The following is a 21,819-nucleotide window of genomic DNA, read 5'->3' as shown; positions in this document are numbered from 1 at the left end:
TATGAAAGGAAAAAATGTACATGTCTTGATTAAGATATTTATTATTTTTTCTGGATTTAAATAATTATTAAGTTAACGAAGACGACTAAAATAGTTTCTAAATATTTCACTAGATGTCTCTAGGAGTTGAACAACCCTTATAATTATCATCTGTGACGTCACTCCTGTATCCGCCATTGACATCCCTTGTGCGCGCGCTCAACGTAAGGAACGTATTTTTGAGTAAGGGGGGAGGGGGCCAATGTGCGTATTTATAATAATATTTCTTGGATTCTTTCAAGCTGTTTTTTCTCCAATAACTCTAATTTCGTGGTTTCGCTGAGAAATTATTTGTAAAGGTTAAAATCAGCTGATAATGTTTTGAGTGTAAGGTAATTTCCTAGAGAACGATTTTTGGTCCCCGCCCCCCTCCCTCTTACCATTTTTGTACATTGATCTCATATGTAACACATGGATTCAATTGGTCATGTGGCCGCAGCGCCCGGCCCCCTAGCATGTCTTAGCTGCAGTGCTCGGTCTCCCAGGTTGTCCTAGCCGCAGCGCTCGGCCCTAAAATTGTCTTAACCCAACCTAGCCCTGAACTAATAAAAGACGCATCCGAATATCATTTCTTCTTATATTTCAGAGCCTTAGTTCTCTAGTGTAATGGAAAAGGATGGTGTACAGGGCGACAGTGTAGATACTTGCACTAATAAGGTAATAATTTGATATTTACATCTGAAATCATGTGGTGTATCTTTCGACCTACGCCAATCCGCTACACTCCACTTCTGACCTACGCCAAATCTGCTATGCTACACATCCGACCTACTAGCACGTGGTTTTACAGCTGCTATATGGACTTGTGGCCGCAGCGCCCGGCCCCCTAGCCTGTCCTAGCCGCAGCGCTCGGCCCCTAGCCCATCCTAGCCGCAGCGCTCGGCCCAGAAAGTGTCTTAAATAACCTAACCCGTGGCCGCAGCGCTCGGCCCCCTAGCCCATCCTAGCCGCAGCGCTCGGCCCAGAAAGTATCTTAACCTAACCTAACCCTAAATAACAAAAGAAAGTGTCTTAACTAACCTAACCCGTGGCCGCAGCGCTCGGCCCAGAAAGTATCTTAACCTAACCTAACCCTAAATAACACAGAAATTGTTTTAAATAACCTAACCCGTGGCCGCAGCGCTCGGCCCCCTAGCCCATCCTAGCCGCAGCGCTCGGCCCAGAAAGTGTCTTAACTAACCTAACCCGTGGCCGCAGCGCTCGGCCCCCTAGCCCATCCTAGCCGCAGCGCTCGGCCCAGAAAGTATCTTAACCTAACCTAACCCTAAATAACAAAAAAATAAATAATAATAAATTTGCTGAAAAATAAATGGTCATGTACAAAATTGATAAAGGGGGGGGGTCAAAAAATCGTATACTAGGACAGACCCCGCGGCGCTCGGCCCCCTAGCCACTGTGTTCGGCCCAGAAAATTTCTTAACCTAACCTAACCTTCAAAGTTCAATTAATACAAAAATTAAAAGCTGACGTAGGTCCGACATTGCAGTAGGTCGGAAAGTTAGTAGGTCAGAAGCTCAGTAGGGTGGATGTTACGTATAGACAATATAACATTACCGAAATGAAGAAGATCTTTTTTAAAGAATTTTATAAAAAATTGTAATTTCGTTGATTTTTGGAAATATGATTTATATATGTTTTCGTTTAGGAGAGTGTTGAAGATCCAGCAAAACAGAATATTAAAAAACCAGGTAAGAACTATCATTGCCGTAAAAAGATTGGGNGGGGGGGGAGGGGTAAATCTTCTTGAGAAAGATAAGATCTTTTCTTATAAATTCAACTTAATTATTATGTTGAAGGACCTTCCAAAATAACAAAACTGTCTGAAGACGACCCTAAACCCGGGCCGAGCAACTCAGCCGCAGATTTTGATCTCGAGGTGAGCAATATTTGTTAAAGATACTTGGGAAATGGTTTTCAAAGTTTTTGAATTGGACTAAACAGACGTCAGCTAGCAAGTTGCCCGGTAATTTCCTATATAACGATTTTTACTACAAAGATGGCGACACTTCGGTTCTTAAATTCGGTAAAATCTAGAATTTATCAGATATCGCAGTGGAAGGACGTAGGTTTCACCAGCTTGTATAATCTTAAATATCCATTCAGGTTTTTGATTCTGGATCATCCTGTTCCAATGAAGAGTGCTGGGGCGTGGATAGAAAAATAGTAAAAGTAATAGTTTTGAACTAGTATTAATATTTTGTTGAAAATTACATATTACGCTTTAAATGTATATTTCCCCGTCTGGGTTCGAATTTGAGTACAGGCCAAGAGTGAAACTGTTCATAAAATTTAAAAAATCTCGCAATTAAATGTAAAAAAGTTTAACTATCTAACATAATAAATGTCTTGAATTGGATGTGAATTATGCAGTGGTATATGCTTTCTCGAAAAATTATTTTCCCCCCCCCCCCTTAAAAAATAGTTATCCCCTTACAGTCATATATGCTTAATAATGATATTCACTGAATTGAAGGGGGTCCATATAATTCCATCCAATACGGTCCCAAATAATTAATTGATATTAGGGGCAGAAATTAGCCATGTCGTTATTGTAAACATTTAGAAGTATGATGTCAAATTATAGAAAAAATTTCACACTGCAGAATGTTTACTGCAAGGGAGCGTTATTTTTCAGCGTATCATAATTTGTCTCTTTTATATATTACTGATATTTACATCCTTTAACACCCCAAATGCAATACACATTTCTGAACTGTAGTACACGTACACAATAAACTTGTCAACGTTCACAATGACCCCTGTTTAATTGGGAAAATAAATGATTTTTTGGTAAAAAGTATCTAAAAGAATGAAAAAAGTTGCCTCTTCATGTCAAATACCCTCCCCCCCCCCTCCTTCCCCTACTTTCCCAATTATTAAAAATCACTTTGGGGTGCGGGGTTTTTTTTCTGAAGAATATACACCCCCTGAAATTGTGTTTTAAATGATTTAGAAGTTGAATCCTGGTGTTGAAACCATCACTGGAAATAAACCTGTTAGTTCAGATAAAATTAAGGTAAAAACTCATTTTTTTGGAGCCTTTCTTCGACAAAGTTTGACGATCTAAAGGGACTGCCATCGTAATTTTAATAGACACTCCATTTAAAGTGGGGTATACCCATAAAACCTGAATCTGATCTAATATGTGAACAATGACGTAGTTCTTCATTGATTACGAAGTTACTTTCGAAGAGAAACGTAAGAATGAAAATTAACAGTGTTCGCAAAAAAATATCTTTTTCTTTTTAGATCTGACAAAGCTTTTAGTGTACTGTTGTAAATCGGACATTCCACTCATTTGACAGTCCCGTAAAGAAGGAATAATCAAGAAGCTAGTTTTGGAAATTTTTTCCTCTAAAAAATATAAATTTTTCGGAATAGTCCTGATTTATTAGGGAGGGGTTATGAATCATATGTTAAGGAAATATCAACCTTATAAAAAAAAATCTGGTTTTCAGATTGCAAAAATGTCAGATTTTTAGAGACATAGAAAACGTACTGTGAACTAATATTTAATCATTTCACTAAATGAAAATATTTTTTGTATCACGTTTTATTACCCTTGGTGCAAGCCAAAAAATTAAGTTAATTTTTTTATTAAAGTATGTATCCATAATGTTGAATTTTTAGATGGATGAGTACCCTTCAGACAGTGAGACAAAATCGACCACCGTTTTAACAAGAAAACACCATAGGAAAAACAAATATTATGTTAATCATTTAATGTAACATCATGAAAAGATTATGATTTTTAGCTGAATTTGGTAACAAAAGATATAAATTGGCCATAAACTGATTTTCGAAGAGTCGAGGGGGGTGACTTAGAAGAAATTATACACTCCTGTGACAGATTGAAGAATTTTGATTTATTATTGAAATAAATATGTTTGAAAATGTAGAGAAACTCAAACCAGCGCAGATCTGATAAACCCTTTGCCGTCCTCCTCAACACAGGTAACCCAGACCCCCCTCCCAGAAATATAGAGTTAATAATTTAATTTGTTCAAAACCTTCCCCCTGCCCCTTCTCTCATAGTTTTAAAAAAAATCCTACTAAATTTGGGAAATAAGTAAGTTTTAAAGGCAAATAAACTGAAGAAAATATCAAAAACATTGGAAAAACTTAGTGTAAAATTTTCTACCTTCCCCTTCCTCCCAGTCCCAAGGCAAAAGAAATTTTATACCCATATACTTCCCTACGACACTATAGATAATTCATATCAAGCTTGAAATTAATTTAGACATTCTTCATGTTTATATGTCCTCTTCTTACCTCTTCAGTCTTCATTCATAAATTACAAGAAAACAACCAACAAAATTATTTATTCATTTATTTTCTAGTAGTTTTCTTTTATAAACATTAAACAATGAACAATAAACATGCATTTCTTAAATAAACCTTTTTGGTGTTGTAAATATATACTTCACAAGCATTTTATGCACTCTCACTTTTTCCTCAAAGAAGATGCATGAATTAATTATGCAGTTAAAATTAAAATTTTGAGGGGAGAATGCAGCTAGACTTGGTAGTTGTGCTAAAAGTGTAGTATTGTAGAGAAAAAACTAAAGTATTCATTTTATTCCAATGAAACATTTTTACGGGATTATTAAATAAGAGCATAAAGTCTTCTGTAATATTTCACCAGTTGTTTCAGTCAGCAGAAGAAACGTTTTTCACAATTCTTAAATAACATGAAGAAAACATGTGAACAAATTATTTTATAGGCTAATTTGCTATTTAGGAACATATTTCTCCAAAGAAATTATCAATGAAAGCCATAGTAGAACCGTAGAATCGATTATATCGTTATCATCATAAGCCGTCTCTGTAACTTTATTTGCAGATTTCTACAAAATTTCATCTTAATGAAGAACCTCCGACAAGCGACCCTAGCTGAAACCTGCAAGATTTTTAAATGAAATTGAAAACTTATTTTCAATGATTTAAGTTCACTATTTTTCTCAACCTGTTTGTATACATGCAACTAGTTACATGTTTTTTTCTATGTTATTTAAGAATAGTAAAAAAGTTTCCTTTGCTGACTGAAACAACTGGTGAAATATTACAAATGACTTTAGGCTCTAATTTAAAAAATTGTACACCGTAAAAATGTCTCATTGGTATCGAATAAATTCTTAAGATTTTCTCTACAATACTGCACTTTCAGCTCAACTAACATATCTACTCGGTCTCTCCCTTTAAATGTGAAAATATTTCTAATTTGCTTGAAGTTGGATGTGCCTGAGGTCGAGGAGGACGAGATTGAACTCCCCAAGGAAACCCTTGACAGGAGGGAGAACGTGGAGATCTGGAAATCTAAGAATGTGACTGAAGCCATAGGTAATGTTATTGGACTCCTCGCAGCAGCTGCACGGTGTGGCGCTGTGCCCTGAAGGCAGTCTGGGGGTTCTACGTTGGGTTCCCTTTCAGATGTACACTTGATGTGATGTGATGTGATGTGATGTGATGTGATGTGATGTGATGTGATGTGATGTGATGTGATGTGATGTGATGTGATGTGATGTCATGATGTGATGTGATGTGATGTGATGTGATGTGATTGCTTAGTCAACCACCTCGGGGGGGGGGGGGGGGTGAAAATCACTGCTTATGCATCTCAGAAGGTTTGTGAAAATGAATCTAGATTCTGATTCAACATTTTCAGATCTCTGTCCTGATATTCCTGATATGTTTTAAAACTTTATAATTTTTCCGTCCGAATTCTCTCAATACAATACGCCTTCGATTATTCAACTTAAAATATTTTTTTTTATTAAGAATTTAACCTTAATGATACACAGTTTTGGTATTTATATAAAGGTTTTTTTTTAACTGAATTTATTTTCTGTCCAAAGCAGTCCATCAATTTGCTCTCTCATTCCTTCCCTTTTAGTCGAGGACCACGACGTATACGGGACTGACGAAAATGAGGATTCCATGGACTCTCTAGTACAGAACGATGACTCAATGGACTCCCTTGGTATTTCCTCACGAAGGTACGGCTCAACTAGAAACTAGAAATAATAAAGAAGAAGCAATCCAATATTAATATTTTGTTATATAAAAATTTATTATTTTGATTGCGGTTTTTTCTTCATTGAAGTGACTTGCAACCTAGGAGAGGAACGACAATATCATATTTCAAATCTGTTAAAGGGATAAAGGGTGCCGGTGTGATTCGCGCATGAACTTTTTAAATTCAGGGTCACGTTAAACCACGCCGACAGTCACTTTTATTCAAGATAATTTGTTATTTAGAACGTCTCTCTGTGATAATTGTGAAGTAGTTCTTGTAGAATCTACTTTATCTCGCTGCTGCTCAAGATCCAGTAATCCTGAGAGTACTGTAGGTAAAAACAAGATAAAAAACTTGGATTCCAGGGCGCTTCCTGTCCAGGGGTGTATTTTTTCATTATAAATTATTAACCGCCCCCTTTTGACAAGAATTGTTGCCCAATTTAATATATAAACCATATTATTTATAAAATATACATTCCTGGAATATGGAACCTTGCCCCTCTTCCTCTTAACGTCAGTTAACTCGAAACTATTTTTTCTTCGTACACGAAAAAAGAGAATTTAAGATTTTCCCGTTTTCTATTTATGAATTTCCAATTAAAATGTATCATTAATTCTAGAAACCCCGGACGCAGAGGATACTCATCTACCTATCTGTGATCTGTATACTCAGGTGAATATCAATCAATCAGAGGGTTTAGATCTCATTCCCACCCTAGTTTGTAAAACAAAGACCGCTAATGGGGAAAGGCACAAATAAGTCCTTGCCCTGTCGCACGATTGAAAAACACCCCTTCATACTAATTCATTCAAAATTCTTGACATCATTTATCCCTTTCTACGTCATTCAGTTTATCTTTCCATCCCGCCCAGATCATGGGGGGGNTTACTATAGTATCTATTTTATTTGTATATTTCGATTCAAGTTCATCGCTCTTTCCATGGATTAACCAATCGATTCATTTATCATTGATTATATTTATTCTGATTTTATTTATTTTCATTCTTTTAGACCTGTCGTTCCGGTTCTGGTCGGAGCTACGAGGTCAAAACCTCCCAAACTGAATCCGAATATTTCCAGCCTCATTCTTCTTTATCCTCGCTCGCTACCATCCTCTCATCCTCATCTTCTTCTAGCTCAACCCTCATCCCATCATCATCATCCTCCTCCTCCTTGCCCTCAACATGTTCATCATCTAAACCGATACCTAGTTCTCTGACATGTTCCTCAGCCTCCACAACTCCCCTCATCTCATCCTCCTCACCCTCCATTCTCCCTTCAACAACAGATCAATCAACCTCTACAGCAGACTCTTCCTACTTAAAATCCAAACCAGCCTCTGTTTCAAATTCAAAAGCCTCCATGTCAATCTCAACCTCATCAGACCGGGTCCAGCCTCTAAAACAAACTGCCAATTTTCAAACACAGACTGAAGCTGAAAACTTCCGACCTAAACGGAAATCCGGTAGTTTTTCAGGTTTGTATAGGAATTCATTCATTCCTCCGTTAAAACAGAAGGGTATATATTTTCTTATAAAATTATTGCCTCCATTTAGAAAAGAAAACTCCCCTCATGTACTCTGCGTTAAAAATTAATTTTTATCGCGAATTTGGCTAAACTTAATGATTTAAATGGAGCACAAATATACTTTTGGGAAAGAAGTTATAAAATGAGTAGCTAGTAAGTTTAAGTCAAATTTTTAGCTCCCCATATTAGTTCTTTAAAAAATACCTCTATTAGAATATTCATTCATTCTTTTATATCAGCCGACCCATCATTCATTAATTCTTATTTGATTGGATTAGAGTTATTTTAATATTTAACTCGACATTTTGTTAATATTTCTTAATTTGAATTCTCTCCAAATAATTTAAAAATAACTCCTTCAAACATTTTAAACATATTTAGTTCAAATGTTTAAAATAAATATCAAACATTTCTTGATTATTTGTTCATTTAATATCTTGATGTTTTGCTTCTCTAGCTAGACTTGTTTATACATCTTCACTTTCCTTTGCCGTGTCTATTTATCTGTATCTATCCATCATGTTTCTCCAATTCTAGAACTATCCCTATCCTGTGTTCCATCTTTCTATATATATTATCTCCAATTCTTGAATCATCCCTATTCTGTGTCTCATCTTTCTATATATATTATCTCCTATTCCAGAATTATCTCTGTCCTGTGTCCCGTCTTTCTATATTCTTATATATTATCTCCAATTCTTGAATTATCCCTATTCGTCCCGTCTATCTATATTATATATTTATTATCTCCTATTCTAGAATTATCTCTATCCTGTGTCCCGTCTAAGAAACAAAGAAAACCCCTAGAACTGATGTCGGGAGACTCTACTCCTAAACCCTTCACCTTCACCACTGTCAGGTACAAATAAATTATTCAATTTAAATCCATCCATCAATTTTTAGTAGAAAATCAAGTTAAAAATCGATTAATTTAAAATCTATCCCCAAATTTTTTATGCATAATTCGATTTTAGATTAATCGATGAATTTTGTAGAAATAAACCAATTTGAAATCAATTAATCAAATTAAAATCAATCAATCATTTAAATAAATCAATCAATTTGGAGTATAAAAATCAACTTTTAAACAAAAAATCAACTTGCAAATAAGTAATCAAGAAATTGGTTTTATCGAACTCCCTTCAATTTAAACATAATTTTTATTGAAAATGTTAGGGAGACAGATTCCGGAGAAGTTGATGTTGGAGGGGATACACCGGATCTAGGTTTATCATGTCACAGGGTCCGGGACACCATGGACCTGAATAGCACACCTTCAGGGACCTCTACGGACCTGGATATGACTCCTCTGGGATCTGGGACCATTCTTCATACTTCTCACACTTCTAGCAATACTAGGTTGGTGCATACATATCCAGAAGGGAAGGGGGGGGGGGGGGCATAGATCAGCTAAAAACTATTTTGTTACGAATATCGAAGAATCAGATATGTCCAAATATTTGGGCTAGCTAAAATTTGGATGGGTTGGCCTTGGTTTGGAATGATAGAGGTTAACTTTAAATTCTTGTTTAGGCGAACTTCAGACTGTTTTATGGACTCTCTTAATATAGAGGTAAAGCATCTTTAAAATTTTGTTATTTACAAGATCGCAACTTTACCTTCATTGTTATACTTACAGGAAGCTCCATATTTATCTATCTGTGATAACACTGCTCCTACCTCCCCTGCCTCTCCCGAAGCTGCTGATGTCGAAGATATGGAATTTGAAGGACCTCTGAATCCGCCTGTGAATCCTCTGAAACCCTCCCCCCGGGCCCTATTCTCCCCCGGGCTAGGCCGTAATATTATACCGGACAGAGAGAATCCTCCCCAGGAGATACTAGATTGGGTCTCCATCTTCTCCAGGTACAATCTAGAACACCTGGTTGTTGTCAAGAGGCCGAATTTAAGAAATTTGAGACGTGGCTCGAACATGGTTGGTTTTACTTGAAATTTTTTCAATGTTACGAGATTTGAGCCGGTGCGCAATTGGAACCGATTTTTGGTGGTTCAGCGATGCGGTTTAACTTTTTAAAATTCGGCCTAAATTCACTTTATCGTGAACTTGTGAAGGTCAAGGTCTAGGTCATCATACCGTGAAGGTCATGATCATTTTACGTGAAGGTCAAGATCATTTTCCCTTTAAGGTCAAGATCATTTTCCCGTGAAGGTCAAGATCATTTTCACACAAAGGTCAAAATCATCTTCACGTGAAGGTCAAGATAATTTTCCCGTGAAGGTCAAGATCATTTTTACGTTAAGGTCAAGATCATTTTCAGGGCAGGACGGTGCTTCCTGCACCTTGCGGCGGTCTGGGGTCAAACATTGGGACCTCTTACAGATTTCAATCTTTAAAAATCAAATATTTTTTATCCGTAGATGGAGCAATGCAGAGAGATTAGTCGCAATCAATCAACTAATCAATACATGCGAGCCTTCTCAAGTCAGGCATATGATGCAGGTAACCTCAATCATCCAATCAAATAATGTAACCAAAATGTAAAAAATTAATTGTTAAAAATTATTTTTAATTGACATAAGACAGTTTTAGAAGACGAAACAGTCTTAAACAAAGTTCAAACGAATGAAAATGTATCTTGATATGAAATAAGAAAATGCATTAATGTTGGATTAATTTGACAGAAGATCCTAAAGAACATGTATTATATCATATCTGTTTGGTTCCATAGTAGTAAAGCTATCGTATAAGAATTCCCATTATTACACGGTTCAGGAGGAACAATTTTAATATTGTTCGCTTACTAGCGTTTAAGAATGCTTATTCTTACTCTGTAGGTGTAGAATTTTCATTCTTTAACGCTCAGACCGTGTAAGAATGGAAATTATTACACGGTCAGAGCGTGAAATAATGTATATTCTTACAGGCTCCGAGCATTAAAGAATGGACATTCTTACACTAGTTGAAGAATATTCATTCTTACACGCTCCTTATATTGATCTTTTCAGTATAGATCAATATTGATATTAACTTAATTATTTTGTACTGAAAACATGGACAGGGCAAACTCACCTTTTTTCTTTTACATTAATACATACAAACTTGCCTTTTTTAACTTAAAAACAACATGGTCACTTACCTTTTTCTTTTATATTAAAACATGCAAACTTACCTCTTTTACTTTGTATAACATGCTCACTTACCTTTTCATGCTCACTTACCTTTTTTGTTTTTTGAAGTATTGATATATCTTAATTCAGAAATATCAATTTGAATCTCAACCCTAGTCCTGACAGAAGAGTGGAAATTAACATTTACTGACCTTTCCCAAAAATATGGTCGATGCTTTTAGCCTTACATTAGACTCTTTCATCAAACTGCCGAGTCTCAAAGCATACTGCCCACTGCCTACTTATTATTTTTTTTAGTTCATCTTTATTGCAAACCAAGTTTGGTGATCTCTGCGTACTTGAAATAGTATGGTCAGAGATTTTCAGTCTGAGTCACCATATCTCACATAGTTCGAGATGATGAAGTGAAACCACAATCAAAACCAAAAAAAATATAAAAACTTATCATTGAAATATTAGTGTCACAACTTTTAATGGAGTCTTAGCACTCCATAGCAATGAAAACAAACCAGTAAATCTTGCTTCATGAATAAAAGACAAAGATCTTCATCAGTTCATGTCGAACTGATTCTTACTAGATAACCTGCTTTATCTCCTCTTTTTGGAAGATTTAGGATCTAATATCCAGAAAATGATTTCTTCTATAAATGAAGACACTATACCTTCTCCCCATCTAAAAAACTCAGGGGACATTAAACATACTGTATCTAAATGTAGTATCAACTTGAAAAAACGAGCAAAATCATTAGAAATTGGTAAACAAAAAAACTAAACTAAGGAAACAATCACACCACATGCATTACTTTCAAATTAAGTACCAATTTAAAATTAGAAAAATAAAAAACAGTGATAGTCAGAACAAGAGCATAAAACTTATTGCAACCTTTCATAATGTGAACTGTTCCAACTTGAAATAGTTGTTTTTCACCAGAATTATTTTTTACTATAATTTCTTGGGTATGTGCCCATGGAACCTCACAAATATGATATAATCATAATCTTATGAGGATAAAAATGTAATAATGGAATTCTTAAACTCGATGAAATAATCTCTGCGGCCTTCGTTAAAGAATACATCAAGATTATTTCATCTCGTTTAAGAATTTCCATTATTACATTTTTTTCCTCATAAGATTATCATAATATCTCGGGATAATTTTTAGGTGATTGAGCCGCAGTTCCAGCGGGATTTTATCTCGTTACTCCCTAAGGAGTTGGCACTTTACGTTTTATCCTACCTCAATCCTAAAGATCTTCTCAGGTAACAGCGCCCCCTCCCCGTATAATATGCGCAGTGTGAGAATTAGTGGCCGGTTTGGGCTTCTCAAGAAGGATGGGGGGGGGGGGGCTAACGATTTGTAGCAGGGAAAAATAATTTTGGGATAATCATTTACTTGTGAAATAGTTATCAATTTAAATGGTCAACCCTCGGTACTTCCCATTACAATGCGGATATTAATCACGGCTTTGATTCTAACAAACAAAGATTAATGATTTTCTTCTTGTATTGGGTGGGGAGAATAAATATTTTAAAGGATAAATAAATTTTTTGGCATTCTCCTTTCAAATTTTAATTCATCCAATCCTGGGTTTATGCCTGAAAATTTATACACCTGAATCTGGAATCGCAATAATATTTTTTCTGTTCAGAGCGGCCCAGACGTGCCGGTACTGGAGAATACTAGCAGAGGATAACCTATTATGGCGGGAGAAATGCCGGGAAGCAGGGCTCCAGGACTGCAGGGAAAACTACAGGTATGGGGCCAGTTATCAAGAAAGCTGATAGTTTTGACAATTTCATTGCTTAAGTTCCGGATCGCGGCTCCCTGTATCCGGATCTGCAAAAATATGCAGAGCTAGGGGGTTAAAATATCTCATAATACAAACAACAAAGCAGCAAACTCTATAGTCTTTGAAAGTTGATTTATCAATCGGAGTTTTAGGCGCGTCCTACTACCCACAAATTAAGTAGCGCTCTGAAGGCAGTCTTTGTGTTCCTTATTTGTAAACTGCTCACATTGGGTTCCCTTTTAGATTTAATTTGATTTGAATGAGGGATTGGTTTCCCCCTACGATCTCGATGTTAAATTAAAAAAAAAAATTAGAAATCCCAAATCTGATAAGCTATTTAATACGCCGCTGGACTGGAGCCGGAACCGCGAAATAATGGACTGGATCTAAAGCACTGCAATTTTTTGCAAAAAAAATAATGAAATGCATCCGTATCTAGGAGAAGAAAGTACAGCTCTGGGTTTACCTATTCTCCCTGGAAAACTGGCTTTATGCGCCAGCATAATATAGAAATGAACTGGAGAATGAATCCAATCAAATCTCCGAAGGTATGAACAAAATTTTAGTTTATTGATATATTTCTTTTTACTCCATTCACACTGGGCTGTATATTTTCGTTAAAAATCCCCCCCCGCCCCTTCATCGAACAGAATAAAATACTTGCCTTTTCATGTCGTAACTTTTAATTTTTCTCCCAAAGCATAACAAATCATTCTTAAAAATATATTTTCTTCATTCACTTTATTTTATGTCTTGATATGTTTTTTTTTGTATATGTTTTGTTCCTGAAGTGTTATGCTATTCATATAATATTTCGTTTTAACAATCCCATATTTAGGTGCTAAAGGGTCATGATGATCACGTCATCACATGTTTGCAGTTTTCTGGTAGTAGAATAGTGTCTGGCTCAGATGATAATACGCTCAAGGTAAATAAAAGATATTTCTAGAGGAAAAAAATTTAAATAAATATAAGATCAAACTGAAGTTTTAAATGATGGTTTATCCTATTGATGTTCAATGGAAATGTATAAAATTATAATAATGTCCCTACATCAGTTCTTTCCCCCTGCGACATTGCATCCCCCCTGGGACATTTCCCTATTGATGGTTCGATGGAAATGTATAAAATTATAATAATGTCCTTACATTTCATCCCCCTGCATCTGTTCTTTTCCCTGAGGCCCTGCGACATTTGAATAAATGTTGGACTTAAAAATCAAAATTAAAACATTGAAAACTAAGAAATTTTAATCATTAAAATGCGCCTTTAATTCATAAATGTAACATGAGAAGTGGCAAATGTTGCCTTCTCACATTTTCAAATTTTTATTTTTCCGAACATTAATATTTTTAATGTGTTTTTTTCCTTCAAGATACGTAGATAAACTATAAACATGGCCGGGTGTGTAATATTGCGTTTAATGTCTAACGTTAATTTGAAATAATCGCAGAAGTGAATGAACTAATGCACGACAACAGTAAAATTACGTAAAATATGTTTTTGATCTGTAATCTGTTCCTCAAGATGATTTCCAGATTTTTTCTTTTAAATTTTTTTTTCAATAATTTATATATTTGAAAACATGTAACCATGTAAGAGATTATTTCAGTGGCATTAACATATTTTCATTATCTACGCTAACTTCAAACAGAAATTTTCCAAAGAACAAAAGACAGAAATTGCCATCATTAGAATTAAAGAATGACAAAATCTTAATAATCTTCAGTTTGAATTAGACTTTTACATCTCAACTGAACGTCGACAGTACGTATGCAATGTTTAAAAAGAATATTTTTATGTAAGCCTCCAATTAAGAGATCCATTCACAAAGATGTCTAACTCCAATTTAAGAGATCCATTCACAAAGATTTCCTTTAACTCCAATTTAAGAGATCCATTCACAAAGATGTCCTTTAACTCGTTTACGATTTATCACTAAACCTCAGTCGTTTCGTAATCTTTATGAATGGAAATTTTTAAGTCTGTTCAATGAAAAATAATTTGTATCATTTCATATCTATAGTAAGTCCTAAAAAGATAAAAATAAGAATTACAATTATAAGAATTACAATTATAAGACGGTCCAGGAGGAGAATTTTTATTGATATTTGCTCCTCAGCCTAAAAGCTGAAGAAAACACAGTACACACTATTGTCTAGGTTTGGTCTGCAGGAACAGGGAAGTGTTTACGTACACTTGTTGGTCATACAGGAGGGGTCTGGAGCAGTCAGATGCAAGGAAACATTATAGTTTCTGGTTCTACAGACAGGTAAATTAAAGTTTCTGGTTCTACAGACAGGTAAATTATAGTTTCTGGTTCTACAGACAGGTAAATTATAGTTTCTGGTTCTACAGACAGGTAAAATAAAGTTTCTGGTTCTACAGACAGGTAAATTATAGTTTTCCCTACATCAAATGTGCCAACTCCACCATCCCCTTTAAGAAAATTTGACGGAATTTCTTGATCCGGGAGCTAAGCATACGAAACTATCTCTTTCATGTTCAAATATTCTTTCGTCGACTAATAAAATCAGTGTTTAGTTGTACAAAAATATTTTTATTTAAATTAAACACAATGACCATGTTTAGAAAAGAAGAAAAAAATCCATTAATCTAGGAACCTTTAAAGTAGCACAAGATCAGAATCCTTTTATTTCTCGGGAAAACAAATTTGTTTTGTTTAGGTCACGTGGCTGCAGTACGGTGTGTACAGTATGACGGAAGACTGGTTGTCAGTGGCGCTTATGATTATATGGTCAAGGTATAGTTGTTTATGTAATATCCTTGTATGTTGAATGTTAATAATAATAAAGATAAAATGGTGAAAAAATCAAACTTCATAATTTCTTGATTTACCAAATATAATAATCGTCTAATTAGGTTTTTATATTTATTCCTCCCCGTCCATTCTTAACTATTCATCTTTTTATATTCCGATGCAACCACTTTAAAACTGTTAAAAATAAATCACAACTTCTTTAAAAATTTACTTTTTGTTTGAAGTATTCATCTGCTGAGTGCTGTGCTGATGGTGTTTTTATCTTTTATTCAAATTATAATCTATTATTTAATTGTTTCATCTTTTTTCATAAAATTCTTTATTTTAATTTTCATTTCGGAGAATTTTTTATTTTAAGGGACTGTACGCGTAATTTTAGGGGACCCTCATGCAAAGATGACAATGCCCGAGTCACAACCATACACCTAAAAGCTTTGTCTTATCAAGTATGAGTTAGATGTCAATGTTAAAATTTTTGAAAACTATTAATTTTCAATTGAGGTTTCTCCGCCAGAGTGATTTGCGCATTTCTTCTGCAGGAAAACATATATGTTTTTGTTTATGTTAGGATTATTTTCAGGACTCCTGGCGGAGTATATAAGAAAATTTCCGATTGTTGACATGATATTCATATGGTTGCATATATCACATTNTTACATTTGAGATTAATTAACTCTTTAGTTACAGTTTACATTTGAGATTAGTGAACTCTTTAGTTACAGTTTACATTTTAGATTAGTGAACTCTTTAGTTACAGTTTACATTTTAGATTAAATAACTCTTTAGTTACAGTTTACATTTTCTGTAAATGGTCGACAATTTTATCCCGTAAGATGGACTCCATGGTTTTACAGACAAGGGAAGTTAATGAGATCGGACGATAGTTTTCAGGTTTACATTTAACACCTTTCTTAAAAATTGGGGTCACATTGGCTAGTCTCCAGTCCTCAGGGACATAGCCTTCATTCAAGGATTTGTTAAAAACTATGGCTAAAGGTTTACAAATACTGTTTTTTAATTCCTTGAGTATTGTAGAAGTGATACCGTCAGTTCCAGGAGAAGTTGTAGGTTTCATCTTGTCAATCTTCTCAATAATATCAGACTCATCGAAAAAAGTAGTCGACAGAGTTTCTTCACTTGGCAGCCTCGACAGGGTTGGGATGGGACCGTCCCCCTCTGCTGAAAAAACACTACTGAAATATGTATTAAGAATTTCAGTCATTACAATGTCGTCACTAGTTATTTCTCCGTCTTGCTTCAGATTCTGCACGTAAGAATAAAATGATTTGTTATGACGGCGAGATTTCTTTGCAAGCTGTTTTTCAAAGTTTTTTTTTAGCATTTCTCACTGCATTTTTCACTGATTTTTCAATTTCTTTATATTCAAGAAAAGATTCGTGTTTCTTTGTGGTTTTATAATGGTTATATGAATTGTCCCATGTACATTTGTTGAGGCTAGGAAAACGACGATATCTTCAACATCATTCATCAGAAAAAAGGCTTCAAGGGTACCGTTATGAATTGACATCTGTGCAGTGTGCATGGAGGGTCACTTGAAATTACACTTACAGTCCCTTTAATTGTTAACTATTTTTACATTTTTCCTCCTAAGGTTTGGAATCCTGAGAGAGAAGAATGTATTCATACCTTATCTGGGCACACTAACAGAGTGTATTCCTTACAGGTATATACCACTACTAGCTTGGGAACCCAGCATTGCCTAGGGTAGTCATAGTTAGTCGCACCTTATCGTAAGTTACGATTTTAGCTTTTTTCCGTTAAAATCTGATACTCAAGCTAAGAACATTCCCGTACTTCTCCCAAGTTCCCCAATCAAAATTTGTGGCAAATTGGTCTAGGGGTTCCTGAGTTATGATCTGACAAACAAATAACAGAGAAATTACAACATATGGTTTGGAGAAAAATTGAAACTGAATTATCTTCCCTTTTTTTCTTTTCCAGAATACTTAATGGAGAATCCTGTAGGAAACTAAAGTTTTAAAAAAGTAAATAGCTTTTTTGTTGTTTCTCGTTATTTATCGCTTAATACGTGAAAGTGATATTTTGAACAGAATTTTTAAAGCTTTCTTGCCCCCTAGCTTAGTTGAAGTCTTATCCACTGTGTTTTTAAATTTTATCTACAGAAAAAGAAGTTATAGTTACTTTATTTGGTGAATTGTTCGTAAATCAATAATTGTTTAAATTGTGGTTTGTATGGCTCTCTTATCAATGCACTGGAATTCTATCTATCTATCCTAAACAACTTTTGATCAGTTAACACTGAAGTTAGACTATTGTTGACTAGTTATTTAATTGATCCAACATTTTGAAATTTGTTGTCTTTGTTCACTAATTTTAATAGTTCATGGAATAACACATAAGGTTCAGTTGATCATAAAAAGTTAAGATTTCGAAATTATTTTGTCTAATATCGGCCATACAACTGACCATAATAATCGAATGTTCTAATTTGATTTTATAGATATTTAAACTATTTCTAGTTTGATGGAACCCACGTGGTTTCCGGAAGTTTGGACACGAGTATCCGAGTCTGGGACGTAGAAACCGGAAGTTGCAAACACGCTCTTATGGGTCATCAGTCTCTTACGTCAGGTATACAAAATCATCTCTAAATAATGTTGTTCAATGTTAGTTTATCAGCTGATCTCAGGTCGCCATAATGGAAAAAATAGCTGATTAAATGTAATATTTTATTTTTACTTATTTATCTCTAGGTATGGAGTTGAAGGATAATATCCTTGTATCTGGGAATGCGGATTCTACTGTTAAGATCTGGGATATAATTACAGGACAATGTCTTCAAACCTTGTCAGGTAAACAGCGGACTGATTGTCGTCTTCTTTCCTTCTTTGAATAATAGTAAATATTTCGAAATTTGTAAATTGTTATAACTGATAACTATTAAACAAACCACGGCCCGTGTTATTATCATATTCTGCATATAACAAACTCTTCAGCTTTATTTCATATCAAATAATAATTATTATTATTATTCAAATCTTTTTATTGATCAAAAGTACAAAAATAACAAGTAAATTATATATATATATATCAAATATAGGTACATTTTGATTTTAATATTTTACACGGAAAAAATGTTTATTTATGTGGGAATCTTGAAGATTTGGTAAATGACACAATTTTCATTTTTATTTTGAAGTTAAGTAAATTCAGTAATGACAGTAAAATGAGCTGACAGCCTTTAATGATTAATGATTAATGAAGGCTCGTAGGGATATGATTCCGATGGTTGAAGAAAAAATAGGAATAATAAAATACAATAAGAACAATAAGGCGATACACCATTAATTAGCAAATAGAGTCTCGTTTTGGAGTGTAACGAGAGGTGTTTTAGACATTAGCATTAATGATAGACCAATGTAGAACGAAAAAAATGCTTACAATGTACATTTTAAGGTTTTAGTGTAAAGTAAAGTATAAGTGGAAAAGATCATAAGCAGAAACTGTGACGGGGATCAGAAGGAATTGACAAAGAATACAAAAAATACAAAAATTGGAAAAATAAAACGATAAGGCGATTCACCGTCAAGTACCAGTATTATCTCTTTATGAATTGTTGGCGAAATGTGTTTAAAACAGGGTAGATTAATTATATGAGGACTAGTTGCATGAGATCCATGGATTTACATAATCTACGATTAGTATTTTACAGAAACATAAGATAGTCCATTATTAAGGACTAGTGAGAGGATATTTACTAGTTGTAGTGTATAAATGTCTCAAATCTAAGATCTTACAGTTCAATTGTTGTATTCAATTGATGGAATCAAGTATTCGAAGCATAAATATTTAAAACTCTAAAGCTGATATCTCTTCTTCGATCCTTGCCAGTTGTTGAGGATGCTGGAGGTCACAAGTACTGGATGCCTTACTCCGGTCTTATGAGAATGAGGAGTAGTTTTGCAAGTAGTGCAGTTGTATTCCGCCCATCTCAGGGGGGCAGAGTACATTCTTATAAACTTGGAAGAATTATGTCTGTGACGGATTATTTTATCTCCAGGTACCATGAAAGATGGATATTCTGAGCATATACTGCAGTAGTACTCGTCCTGTCTGTGCTTGACCCTGAGATTTATGTGGTTAGGTTTCTTGGATTGAATGAATGAACTTAGCTCATTAGATTTACGGTTCCTCGATATTTCTTCCATTTCCATTGCATTCAAATAATAATGACGGACATTTTTAAACTGACACGTAGTTGAATTAGACACGACAAGATCAAATATTTCTAATGATGTAAGATGTAAGATGGTTCAGCAATCTCATAGTTTTTTATTTCCAAGGGGAGAGAGGGGGGGGGTAATTCTTAAAAATATATATCCCATCATGAATATAAGGAGGACTATAGATTCCGTACATTCGTGTCTGTGGTCTCAATCTCATCCTTAGTACGCACCATAGATAAATAAATAAATATAGATAGCTTATGTACGCAAAATCAGCAAGAATTGTACAGTCCGCGAACTCATACTTCTAGGGGTCAAAGTGTACTTCAATGATAAGCGGGGTGGTTTGGTGTTTTAATGGATTTCATAGAATAGAGTGTAAAATAACTCCGGTACAAACGTAATCCAATACAGATTATATTATTATATATTATTTATTTATCTTGTTCCAAGGTCCTAATAAACATCAGAGTGCTGTGACATGTTTACATTTTAACAAGAACTTTGTTGTCACAAGTTCAGATGATGGAACGGTTAAACTCTGGGATGTTAAATCAGGTATGTATCTTATTTTATGGAAAAAAAAATCGACAAATTTCAGTGTAAAAATTGTTAATATCATTAATTGAAATTTTAATTATCAATAATTATTATTATTATTATTATTAATGATCATGATCTCCTACTCCTAGGGGATTATATCCGTGACCTCGTATCCCTGGAGTCTGGAGGATCTGGAGGAGTTGTTTGGAGGATTAGATCCTCTCCAACTAGGCTGGTCAGTACACGCACGCGTCTACTTAAAAGGATTGTTGACATAATTTCAAGTGACCCTCCATAAAGTGGCATGTCCGATTCACGACAACACTCTTTAAAGCTTTGTTTGATCAATAATAAATAAGATATCCATGTTTTTAACTTTGAAAAATTACTGTTTTTCATTTGTGGGTTTAATATAAGAGTGACTTGTACAAGGTTAAAATCAAGGAGCATGGAATAGATGGGAGATTCAACTGACGCGGCCCGCCCTCCCATATGATTATACATGCTTTGCATACGGTACTCCATTTGTATAAGAAATATTTGTCTGATGTAAAATTACCGCGTATACAATAATCTTTTCTCAGTTCTGAATATGTCTTATAAAAATGGAATATCGTCTGCAAAGCATACATAATCATATGGTAGGGCGAGTCCCGTCAGTTGTATCTCCCTTCTACTATTCCTTACTCCCTGGTTAAAATTAAGCACTTATAAAGTTGGGAAAACTAAGATATCTTGAACATTATTTATCAGATGAAGAATAAACTTTTCCTATTTGAAATAAGGCATGCCGGGCCCCGTTTAAAATTGGTGGATTACTTGAAACTACACACAGAGTCGTTTTAACATGGTTATTTAATTGTTAATGCTTGCACGGTAGACGTTTAAAGTGATTAATATAATAATATAATGCCATGCATTGCGGTCAGGGGACTCATGTCGGGGTCCTTTATAGATTCCTTTTTTGATACTTAATGCTGCATTGCATTGCATTGCAGTGCAGTGCAGTGCAGTGCAGTGCAGTGCTGCGGAGCGCTTTTAGACCTATCTATTTCTAGCTTATTCTTAAGCGATACCAACATCATGATTTTCAAAATGATCAATATATGCGCGCGCTTTGATTGCTTCTTTTGTTTTATTATATATTTCATTCATTCATTCCTTCATTCATTCATTCATTCATCCATTCATTCATTCATTCATTCACTCATTCATCCTTTCATTCATTCATTCATTCATTCGTATTTTTATTCAACTACAAAACACGAGATAATACAAATAAAATTTCTACTCTGAAAATATTCATGTTATTTATTTATGTATATTGTTAACAGTATTGTATGATGTAGGTGTGTGCGGTTGGTTCCCGGAATGGTACTGAGGAAACAAAGCTGTTAGTTCTAGACTTCGACTCGGAAGTTAAATAGCTGCCTCTACTGTACAGTGTACTGTACTGTACCTTTACCATGTACATCTTAGAACATCGTGCTTTTTGTACGAAATGAACACGTGGCGAAAAACGTGTTACCTTATTTCTTATCAGGTTTTGCGGCCTGCTAAGAAATCAGGGCGCAGTTATTTACTGCGCACTGTTCTTAAGTACAGATGACAGTACAGTAGCTCTCGAAACTGTGGGATCCTACAATTCCTCTGCATATTTACATTGATACATTCAGAGTTAAAGAAATGAGTTGATTTGATACGGTACACAATGTTGTCAGGGAATAATTAAAGGGACTGTCAACGTAATTTTTAGTGATTCTTTATTTAAAGGATTACACGCCAGATTTACAATATTAGCCTTTAGCTCTTTGATACC

General features: G+C 34.7%; 1 protein-coding gene across 1 annotated transcript; it reads left to right on the top strand.

Annotated features, from left to right (window-relative positions):
• The first annotated feature begins 625 nt into the window (after nt 1-625).
• LOC111707975 (F-box/WD repeat-containing protein 7-like) lies at nt 626-21,740 on the top strand. The gene is given in 29 exon segments (XM_023481175.1): nt 626-696; nt 1,685-1,727; nt 1,836-1,915; nt 2,143-2,208; nt 2,993-3,055; nt 3,670-3,734; nt 3,939-3,993; nt 5,271-5,379; nt 5,933-6,035; nt 6,298-6,389; nt 6,678-6,730; nt 7,070-7,535; nt 8,346-8,445; nt 8,763-8,945; nt 9,120-9,159; nt 9,226-9,452; nt 9,966-10,047; nt 11,840-11,937; nt 12,327-12,431; nt 12,907-13,015; nt 13,306-13,395; nt 14,630-14,859; nt 15,114-15,231; nt 16,862-16,933; nt 17,751-17,862; nt 17,985-18,083; nt 19,911-20,015; nt 20,150-20,235; nt 21,350-21,740. Coding segments are annotated over 29 exon segments (3,180 nt in total). The 5' UTR covers nt 626-645; the 3' UTR covers nt 21,428-21,740.
• The last annotated feature ends 79 nt before the right edge of the window (nt 21,741-21,819 follow it).

The sequence above is a fragment of the Eurytemora carolleeae genome, unplaced genomic scaffold, assembly GCF_000591075.1.
Source record: "Eurytemora carolleeae unplaced genomic scaffold, Eaff_2.0 scaffold848, whole genome shotgun sequence".
Taxonomy (NCBI): domain Eukaryota; kingdom Metazoa; phylum Arthropoda; class Copepoda; order Calanoida; family Temoridae; genus Eurytemora; species Eurytemora carolleeae.
The sequence above is the reverse complement of the archived record's forward strand: the minus strand, read 5'-3'. Positions and strand labels throughout refer to the sequence as shown.